Raw genomic sequence first — 12026 nt, 5'->3', positions numbered from 1 at the left:
ATGCATAGAATATTGAGTTTTGGGGCTTCTTGGAATGACCCAAACCGTGAGTCAAAGGCCCAAACATTTCCCATCACAAACCACATTGCAAAGAAAAGCTCTAATGAACTCCGGCATTTGTTCATCAAATGTGCCCTTCTCTGTAAGCTGATCATGAACAATATATATAAATAAATAAAGTAAATAAAATGGTGAAAAAATAAATGAAAAAGTAAATAAAATAACTGTTTAAAGTTGAAAAAAAATTTGGAAAAAATTATGCGATCACCTAATTAGGTTTTTTATATTTAAATGACTATTTAATAATAAATTTTAAAAAAATATTTAATTTTATTGATATAATACTATATTATTGCCTTGAATATATGTGTAATGATGCATCAGACAATTTAGATAATGTACTTTTTATTGTTAATTGTCAAGCTACTTTTTAGTTGTTGAGATAACATTTTTCTTTATAAATTTAAGGTGAGAAATCATCATAATGGATATAGTTATTTAATATAGTTTGATACTTCTTTTAGTGACAGTATGGTGAAATTAAATTATTTAAATTGCTAAAAGAAAAAAAAAGTTAGTGGCTCACTTTAATGAGGGATGGTTTGTTCTTATTTATTAACTAATATTTGTCGCACACCTATGACCAAGTCTTTCCTTTTCTTTCTCTCTTTTTTATTTATTCTCAGTTTTCTCGTGAATAAACGGAATCAAAGTAGTTGACCAAAACAAAATTAGAATCAAAGTGAATTAACAAGCCACTTTTTGCACCCTAAATTAGAAATTATGACGAGTTAATAGTTTTTTAAGTATCTTCAAATTACAAAATCATCTTAGTTGATGCCCTATGATAATTTAAGGTCTTACTTTTATTTTTTTTAAATGGTCAGTAAAATCAATTCATTTTCTAAGATACTTTATTTTTTTATATATACTAAGAAGATTCTCCCCATATTCCCAAAGAAGATTCTTTTTAACTCATTGACCCAATTAATCCCCTAAAGATTCCTTGTAAAATAAAACTAAATAAACTACCAATCACTAACGACAAAACTACATGAAATCAAGTTGTTATCATTATAAATTGAACATGTTTATAAAATGTTAATTCTAAAAGTAAAACATTATTGAAAATTCAAGTTCTTAAAAATTGAAGTAGTTACCTTGCATCTCCATTATTGTATCTCTGCTGCTCCAAATCGCTAAGAACATCTCTATGAGTGGTGACATGAATTTGATGGTAGCGGCCACAAAGAAGCAACAAATTAAGGACACAAGCAATGTCATAACCAGCTACCCAAATCCTCATAGGCCAAATTGGTCTCTCACTCTTGGAAATCGCAAGAGTGAGAGTCGTGCTAGTTATTTGAACCACCAATGCAACCAATTCCAGCCCCATCCAGGTGCTGGAAATGAAAGGGTTCGAGCCGAGTTCTGACGAAGTAGAACTCGGCCCGTTTTGGTAGTGGAATACTCTCCTCAAGAATGTGAACCATCTCGATCTCGATATTCTCATGGCCGTTCTAGTCATCAAAGAAGGCCTATTTTGTTGTGTTTCAGAAGAAACAGAACTCATCATTGGAAAAAAAAAATTTGTGTGATAATAATGAATTTGAACAGAGTATGTATGACACAATTTTTTGATTTATATATAAAGAAATTTTAGAAATAGTCCTAAAGACCAAGATTTGAATAACAAACGTGTTTGTGAGAGAGACCAAGTCTTGTTTTACAAAATAAAAAATTAAGAGCCAACTTTTTTGAAGTCTCAAAAGAAAAGAATAATAATAAGAATTCAAACCTAAATAGTTCAAGGAAACATTCAAGCAAGGTTTGAGAATGAATATTGAAGAAAAGAGAGATGGGATTTTATGAAAAAATGATGAGAAGATATATAAGAGAGGGATTGGTGTGAAGGGTATGTCAGGGAAGGTGAAGTTTGAGTCTCAGAGGGTGACCAAGAAACTGATGAAGAAACTTTGCTTTGATTAGAATACAAGAGACTCAGAGGTAAGTAGTGTTAACCGTTGGCCAAACTATTTTCTATCAAGAAAAAAAAATGCAAAAAATTATTTTATTTTATTGAGGGCTTTTTTCTCCTTTAATTTCTCTTTCTTGCTTTCAGAAAATTAGGACCAACGCAAAGATTTATTTTTTATTTAAAATAATGAATGATTCTTAATTCTTTGAAACTGAAGTAAAGTTTTATAGAGTTTCTGTTTATCTCTATTAGAATTCAAGTGGATAAGACTTAAAGTGATTATTATCTAATAATAAGGCTCAATGTCCCTGTTTGTGTGATTATGGCATGGCTTTCATTAATTTTTTAAAGATTTATTTAGTTTAGAATATTACATATAGATATTCTTTTAATTATTTACGGAAAATAATATTTATATAATTATCATTATGATTTATAATTATTAATTAGATTATGATTTCCATTCATATTTATTTGTCTAATAAACGTATATTCAAATTTATACTATATATAATGAAAATACAAAAAAAGTTTGGTGTCTAATTTTTTTTTCTAAAATATACTTCGTTGTATATAATTTATAAAAAAATTATTTTTAATATTCGAACACATATCTTTTTATATAAATCACTTATCATCTTAACTAATTCAATTTTTATTATCTTTATATATATCTAAAAGATATAAGAGTCAATCAATAGTGATGTACACCAAAATATATTACCCATTATTTATTGATGAGGGATATATTACATATATATCTGGCTTACAAGAGTGATTAAAATCAAACACATCTAAATCTATCTGAAATAATAATAAAAAATTATCAAAGAAATTATATTAAAAAATATTTGAATTCTGGCGGGTATAGTTGATATGATGGGAGATTTGTGTGATTAACGTTTGGCCACCAAATCGAACAAGTTGTTTGTTTGTGTAATATAATGTGGCCCTCCTTTAGAGGCTAGAAATGATTGTTACAATTTTGCATATTTAACAGTTTCTGATATTTTTCTTTTTAAGTGAAGTGAAGACCAAAAAACATCCACCTATTCTTGCTGCAACAACTAACAACGTTCTTTTTGTTAGTACTATGCACGTTGGATGTTGAAAGCTTCATGTGTTTGTGTGTTTTTTCTTTTTTTTTTTAACGTGAAATTAAAAATATATATAGACACACAGCTTTTATGTTCTAACGACTTTTACCGAATCATGACTATTGGATTTTTCCCAAATTATGTTAACCATAGGAGTCATTAATAAACACACGTAGTTCTTATTTAATAACGACCTTTTTTGCTAGTTTGGGTGTTATTGTTGTAACAAAAATTATATTTTATTGAATGTAATTTTTTTATGTGTTTTAACTTATATATATTTTTAGAAGAGTCATTTCAATCTTCCAAAACAACCAAGTGTTTATTAGATAAATTTTTACGTATTAATATTTTAAAATAACTATAAATTGTCATTTAATCGTATGTTTATGTCTGTAATAAGATTTTTAAAATAATGAATATATAGCTAGTTAAGTTAAATATTTTTCTAATATAGTAATACATATATTTTTTTCTATTTTGTGAATCAATAATACACGTTTGATATTTGTAAAAAAAAAAATATTTGTGCACTAATATTGCATACAAATTAAACTCAAAGATGCTATTTATTTCACCTTTAAAAATGTTTGGTATATAAAAAAAATAACATGAGGGTTAATCTTAATTATTTGCCATGAACAATAAAATTTGAATTTGGATAAACTATAAAGCATAGACACTTTGTTAGGTTATTGTATTTATGGTCGGATACATTCTGGATTGTCTGTCGTGTCTTAATAAAAAATAAAAAAAATTTCGAACACGTTTGGACACATTTATTAAATACTATCACGTGTCAACGTATTAAGTCTTATTCTTAAGATACATTTTTAAAATAAATTTAGAAATAGTATATATTATTATTTATTAAAATAAAATAATAAAAATAATTAAAAAATTAATTTATATTTAATATCAATAAAATATTAAAATATTATTATAATTTATCTAAAAAATATTTTATGTTTTATATATATACGTATAAAATTTTAAAATTTGTATGTCGATATGTCTCGTATCATATCGTGTTCCATGATACTGTGTTCGTATCTTTGCATGATAGGGGATAAGGCAGGTATCAAAGCTGAATAGGTCACACCCCCTAATTAATGTTGTTGTAAGTAGGCCTACCTGCTTAAACGAAAGCAAAGTTTAATCATTTCTTTTAATCAATTATTGGAATAGGACATACATGCATATATTTATTTAGCAAGGTTTCCGTTTACGCTTCATTTTCTGGTGATTATTATTATCATTATTATATAAAAAAAAAACCCCTAAAATTTGGATGGGCTATCTCATGTATATGGGTGGGTCTAAATTTATGCCCAAATAGTAATGTTTCATTGTCTAAGAATCATTTTCATGTATTGGTGGTGTGAAGACCCTAAACGTACTTTTTACATGTTTAACAACACAAATAAAGATAATAATCAAATTTATTTTTAAAAGATAATTTATTTTTTAAATTAGTCTTTAAAAAATTAAATTAATCATATTATTTTTTAAAAGATAAAATATAAGTCAAATCGATTTTTTGTTAGTCAGATAATAATGTGTCATATTAAATATCATGTGGTATAATAACGTAATATATTAATGTCACGTATCACAAGATAATTGATTGACGTGTCATGTTAATAATACGTAATATGCCACATGTTTGACATATCATAAATTTATTTAGAGTCAAATTAATTAGTCCTTCAAAATATACGTGTAAATCATTTTCATCCCTAAAATTTAAAAAAAATGATCAAATTAGTCCTTATATAAATATTTTATTTTTCTTTATAATGTTAAATTTTTAATATTTCTTAGTCCAACTAATTTTAATCTCATCTTTTATACCTTAATTGTTAGAAATATAACTATTAATGCTGTCTTTTTCTATCAACTCAAACTTTTAGGATGAGTGATTTCATTACATGATATCAGAGTTTTATGCCGGAAAGATTAAAAGTTCGATCATTGGTAAACTCCAAAAGTGAACAAAATAACATGGCCAAATAAAGAAAAATGAAAGGCATCAAACAAACCAAAAGGAAGCTCCTGTTTGGGGGAGAGTATTAGAGATATATAACTATTAATGTTATTTTCTCCTATCAACTTAAACTTTTGGAATGAGTGATTTCATTACATTAATAAACAAAATTTTTTTAAATAAAATAATAAAAAAATTATATTATTACAAAGTTATTTTTTCTTCATTTATATTTTTAGATTCTACATTTTTGAATTTTAGTTTTTTTTAATTTTTTTATATAAATAGTTTTGTCAAACTATTTTTAATTATATACTAAAAATTTTAATAATTTGGATCTCACTAAATATATAGCAATTATTTTAAAATTTTAATCTTTTGGATCTCAACTAAAATTTAGTTTAATCTATCACTAGTTGTTCATTTTCATCTTTTTATATTTGTTTTAGTTTAGAATTCTTTTTAACAAATTAAATTTTTATAAAGAAATTAAAAATGAGAATTGAAAAGATATAGAGAAATTAAATGAGGTTAACTAAGTAATAATAATATTTAAAAAAACTATATTAAGATGTTAAGATTCAATCCCATAAATCAAATTTTCAATTATTGAATTTTATCACATAAATTAAACAATAACAAAAATTATAAATTAAAAAATATAAATTATTTTGATAAAATAAGAGAGATTTATATAAAGACTAATTTAATTAATTTTTAAAATATTAAAAATAAAAATGATTTATATATGTATTTTTAAAGACTAATTTGGCTTTAAATAACTTTATGACATGTCAAATAAATTATAACACGTGGCACATGTGGCATGCCAGGTATTATTGATTTGATACGTCAACCAATTATCTTGTAACATATAATATTAATTTACTACATCATAATGTTATATAGTACTTAATATGACATGTTATCATTTAACTAATGAAAGAATCAATTTAATTTAATTTTATCTTTTAAAAACTAATATAATTAATGTAATTTTTTAAAAATTAATTTAAAAAATAAATGATCTTTTATGAATAAATTTTACTAATACCTATGAAATTGATATATATAATTCAAACTAGGAGACATGACCTTACAACAAAGGTGGTTTGGTTTTGGTACGTATGTTACTTGAATATCTAGAGTTCCAACTTTATGTAACCAACAAAAATTGGCAACATGTTGCATATAAGGTGGCTGTATCTCCTAAGGAAAAAAAAAACTAACAATTATTAAACAACTAAAGTTTAGGCTTGTTTTTAATTGGCGGGTGGGGGCATGTAAACTAATAACGTGTTATTAACACTGCTATTTATTGCAAATGAAAGAAGATCAGAGACTCTTTCGGATTATACACAGTTTAATTTTAATCCGCAAACAATATAAAAAAGATATTTAATAATAATATTTATTTTTTGGGATAATTATTATTTAAGAAGTCAAATATACAAATAATTATTTATACTAATATGTCATTATTTAACTAGAGATATGTATAAAATTAATTTATATTAATAATACATCAAAATTAAATTCATATATAAAATAAATATTAACGCAATTCTCAATTCGAAATTTTCATGCATCTAATTATTTTGCTTAAACTATTTAATATATTTATTCCTAGAAAATTAAGGAGATTTTTGGCTTAAGCAAAAAGTTGAGTAAGCTAGAAAAATATGATAATGCTCTCCATGGAAGTTTCATGCAAGTTGCCTTGTTCTTTTCAGGTCATCAAGCTAGCTATAAGAAAAGCACTACTACAACCAATAACAAAAATTTTAACGAATTTTAGAGAAATAAAATTTTTCATTTAGAAGAAAGGTTAATGGTTAATAAGTTTTACTAAATTGAATTCTTTTTGGCGAGTATTCTAGTACTAGTTAAGAAATTATGAAGGGACGACGAACAACATTTTCTTGCATTACTATTCATGCATGTTGCCCGCGTTTTATTTTTCATTTTTCTCTTTGTTTTTTATGCTTTCCAATTCCCATTAAGCAGTACTTGATTTTTTTTAGAGTATTTACTCATTTCGGTCCTCAAAGAATTTCGAACCAGACACTTAGTTTTCAACTAAAATTAATTATTTGATTGGTTTCTGACAATTAACTTCGTCAGTCACTTAGGTCCTTTGCTCCGTCAGCTCTAACAGAGGATAAAATAGTCCTTGACAACTCTAATAGGGGATAAAATGGTCCATGACCTCCTCTGTTCGAAAACGACACTATTCTCTCCCAATTTCCATCATATATTGCATAACACTAACAAACTAATACTGTAACATCAAGTTACATAATGTACACTCTGCAACTTCAATTTTCACAAGAAAAAAAATCCTCAACTTGTTCTCAACCAATTCATACTCAGAAAACTAATGTCTATGTCTCTCAAGTACTTGTCGTCTTCGATGGATCTTATGAGTCTAGACAGCAAGTCTAATTTGTTAAAACCCGTTTATTATCGTTGCCATCTCCCTCCTCCTCTATCCTATCATCTCCCTGACCACATTGTCTATCACTCCGATCGTTTCCTTCATCTTCTTCTCTGAACCAATGTTCAGTAATTGCTTCAGTTTTTATATGAGCGGCAACGACGACATTGCTCATTGTACTGATAGCTTGGATGCGAGGTCGAAGTTGTTTGCTAACTTGGACTCCAGAAAAGAATGAATGAAGCACTCGTGGTCTATTTCAAATGAGAATTTGCATATGATGTCGAAGGAGGATATTCTCATGATGTCCTAATGTCCAACAATCTATATTGCTTATCAGAGAGTGGAGAAAGGCGTGCCCTTTGGGTAGTTGTGAAACTTGGTCATAAGGATGTGGTGGACGCTGTCGTGGTTGGAGGTGATGCTGTTATCGAGGACGTGAAAGTGGATTCTTCTGATGGGTGAAGTGTGGAGGAGATGGGTGTACCAGTCACAAAGATTTAGGAAGTATGTGGTCCATGACATGTTGAGGTAGGTACGATACGTGTGGCAGTTACACCATGGCTTGATCTTGGACTTGAAAAGGAGGAAAGAAAAGATGGAAAAGAAGACTGTGAATGTGAAGAAGGAGAGCATGAATGTTAGCGTTATGCAAGATATAATGACAATTAGGGAAGAACAGTTGTTTTCAAACAAAGGGGTCAGAGATCATTTTGTCCCTTGTTAGAGTTGTCAGGAATCATTTTCTCTGTTAGAGTTGTCACGGACCATTTTGTCTTCCGTTAGAGTTGACGGAGTCAAGGACCTGAGTAACAGACGAAATTAATTGTTAAAAACCAATCGAGTAATTAATTTTAGTTGAGGACTAAAGTGTCTGGTTAGAAATTTTTTGAAGACCAATATTTTGTGGCAAAAAATTTAGTGGCGGTTCAAAACCGCCACGATATGCTTCTGTTAGAATTGATACCATGTTTACTGGGGGGTGTAAATCCGCCGCAAATTGAATAATTTTTTCCTAATTTTGGTGGCAGTTCTCAATATGCCGCAATTGTCAGGCGGCATAATTTTTGAATTTGTTTTCAGCCGTTTTAAAACCGCTACTAATTTCAGTATAAAGTGCCGCAAAATATTGTATTTTGATTTAAAAATCGCTACTGTTTTATTTTAAATATTAAAGATATATTTTTTCCACTTTTTGGATTTTTTTAATATTAAAAATCTTATTATTTTTCATCTAAAAATCTAAGTTGATGGCAAAAATAAAAAAATAACTGCGAAACAAATTAATATATTTATAAAAGGGTAAAGTATATTTTTTGTCCCTGAAATTTGACTAAAGTTTCAAAATACCCCTAAGTTTTATTTTGTTTCAATTTTATCCCAAAAGTTTTCGATTTACATCAAATATACCCTTAATGACTAATTTTTCAAAAAATTTAAGGTCAATTCAACAACAATTTTATAAGAACAATCCTCAACACAAGCAAATCAAGCATAATTTTCATGCATTATTATTAGATTGGTCTTAAATTTTTTAAAAATTTAGCCGTTAGGGTTATATTTGATGCAAATAAAAAACTTTTGGGATAAAATTAAAACAAAATAAAACTTAGGAGTATTTTTGAAATTTTTGTCAAACTTTAAGGACAAAAAATATACTTTACCCTTTATAAAAATATCAATAAAGTAAATCGCTTGTTAAGAGTTGTATCGTTAAATTTAAAAAAATGTCTGCTTCAAACCAAAGTAATTTCAATCCTAATATCTATTTTTTGCTCTGTCCTTCCAAGGAATTCAACCCTGCAGCAATATCTTGTGGCAATTCCTCACCCTGCCGTTGAATTAGATATCTTAGAGCACTCTCTGTTGCCTGTCTCTTTTTCTTCTCTATTGCTACTTCATCCTCTACCGCATTCCTTTTCAACTTCTCGGCTTTCAACTATACCTGTAATTCAAGCAGCACTCTTTGGGTCTCTTCCGCAGAGTTAATTAGGAGTCGTCCGAAACCCACGCTACGCACTCTACCCGGATTCTCTTTTCTGAGAGTTTGAACAAGCGAATTATTTTGAGATAACACTCTAGAAGACTCATCCTGTTGCTTAATCTCCACAATTATTTTTTACAAACATAAATTAGCAAGCATAAGCCATTGGGAGCTAGAGCATACGATAATAAACTTTCAAACCAAATTTATAATCGAAACCAACGGGATACAACAATGAATGTCAATGTAGTACTTACACTAATTGTCCTAACTTCTTCATGAATATAGGATCCATCTTTTCTTTTATGCACTACGGTCTATAACTCTCCTCTACTGACTTTTCTCTCTTGTAGTTCTGGCTGCAACAATATAGTTTATGCCATCACCTGTAGTCTACACAATTAAGGAAAATGAAGACAAAGATATAGTTCAAAGAGTGAATTCAAACGTAAATTACCTTTTCTTTCCTTTGCCTTGCCAAGCTTTTCGAACCGCCAGTGTGAGTGTATACATATTTCGATCGATTCACAGTATTTTTTCTGCACTTCTCCTATTATGCCATCAGATATAAGAGTGATTAGAAATTGGTTTTATCAGATTCAATGCAAGATAAATAATATTATTGTGTTACAAATGAAAAATATATTACTTGTGTCTCAAGTTTATTGCGATTTCTAAGGAACTATCTCCAATGCTCTCTAACAATTTTCGGCGGGCGTTTCTCAATATTTTGTTCAATTGTTGATTTTGGATCGTAATAATCATCATACAACCTGACCTTGTATTCTTCCAGGACTTCCTTATACTTTTAAAAACAGTTTTCTTGATAGTTCTTCCACTATCTTTATCAAAGTGAAAAATTTGCTGCAAAGATAAGTTCAATTTGTTAATAAATGTTAAACAAAACAGATTTAATTCAACGACGCTATAAACTTTTATCTTTATACAATCGTTATAAACCTTGTTTTTAATGGTAATCTTTTTCTAACTTTCCTCACAGATAGAAAACTTTTTATAGTCAGCACCTAGTAAACCAAGAATGTCACTCATCAGTAAATCAGTTTCATCTCCAATTAATTGCAGTTCGTGGAACGCGCTTCTTCTTCTTCTTCAATTTACACTCATGTTTCTTCTTTCTCTTCTTCTGCTCATTTTTCCTCATCTTTTTCTTTTGTTATCGTCGTCGGCGTCATTACCACCACCACCTCTTTCTCCCTTTTTTCTCATTTGATTTTTTTCTCCTCCTCTTTCATTGTCATTACCACCATCATCATCATCGTCGTTATCATCATCTTATTCTTTTTAGTTAAATTCTACACAATTCAAAATTCTCCTCCTTCTTCTCTCACATTCTCATAATTCTAGTTTCACCCTCTTAATAAAAATCTATGTCACTGTTAAAAAAATTTAGTATCAAAATTAAAAAACTTCTTGTGTCACCGTTAAAAATTTTTGGTCATATTTTTTTATAAATTTTGCATAATTCAAAACTCATCCTCCTCTTTATCATTATCATCATCATTTTTTATGAATGACACGAGAATTTTTTATAAATGACACTGAAGTTTTTGGTGGATGACATAAAAATATTCAAAAGACCACAAGTTTAAAACCGATTCATTCAACTAACAAAATATATTTAAATATATTTTATATTCAAAAGACACATCAAATTGTTAAAAATGATACAGAAAAAACTGAAGCTCTTATATATTTGTTTGATACCACACAATTAAAAATCACAAGTATAAAACCTTAACTCACTCAATTAACAAAATACATTTAAATATGTTTTAGAATAAAAAAATACATTAATTTATTATAAATGGCACAGAAATGGCTAAACCTCTTATATATGAATTCAATACGATTCAACTAGTTCAATGATAAGAAAATTATATCATTTAGTTAAAAATGACACACTTAAGACATTTCGATGTCAAACTTAAGAAATTTTCTACGTCATAGTTAAAAAATTTTAGTGCTATTTTTTTGATAAAATATGCACAATTTAAAATTCTGCTTCTACCTCCTCTTCTTTTTCATCATCATCTTCTTCTTGTTTTACATTCTCATAATTCTTGTTTTACCCTCTTACAATAACATGTGTTACGATTAAAAAATTTCAGTGTCAAAATTGAGGAGTAATATTCTCATAATTTTTATTTCACCCTCTTAACAAGAACCTGTGTCACAATTAAAAAATTTCGGTGTCAAAATTGATAAACTTTTTATGTCACAGTTAAAAAATTTTGGTGCTATTTTCTGATAAATTTTGTATAACTCAAAATTCTTTCGTCTCTTTTTTCTTCTTTCACCTTCTCATAATTTTTCTTGTTTTATCTTTTTAACAAAAATAAAAATAAGAAAAAAAAATAAATAAAAAATATATATAATACTACAAAATTATTAGAAAAGAGAAGAGAAAAAAAGCACACAGCAACAATAACAATAAAAAAATGACGATATAGAAAAATAATAAAAAGAAACACAAAAAAAAAAGATATTCATATTAAAGAGCAGGTGATACAAAACATTCGTGT

General features: G+C 27.7%; 1 protein-coding gene across 1 annotated transcript in view; it reads right to left on the bottom strand.

The window, feature by feature from the left end:
• Positions 1-1987, bottom strand: part of LOC107472805 (E3 ubiquitin-protein ligase At4g11680) — a 3440-nt gene extending 1453 nt beyond the window's left edge. Inside the window, 2 exon segments of the mRNA XM_016092335.3 lie at positions 3-147; positions 1161-1987. Of these exon segments, the coding sequence (XP_015947821.2) occupies positions 3-147; positions 1161-1576 (561 nt within the window). The 5' untranslated portion in view covers positions 1577-1987.
• Positions 1988-12026: the final 10039 nt, after the last annotated feature.

This window comes from Arachis duranensis, chromosome 1 (assembly GCF_000817695.3).
Source record: "Arachis duranensis cultivar V14167 chromosome 1, aradu.V14167.gnm2.J7QH, whole genome shotgun sequence".
NCBI lineage: Eukaryota > Viridiplantae > Streptophyta > Magnoliopsida > Fabales > Fabaceae > Arachis > Arachis duranensis.
Note: the sequence above shows the minus strand (reverse complement) of the source record. Positions and strands in the feature narration are given on the sequence as shown.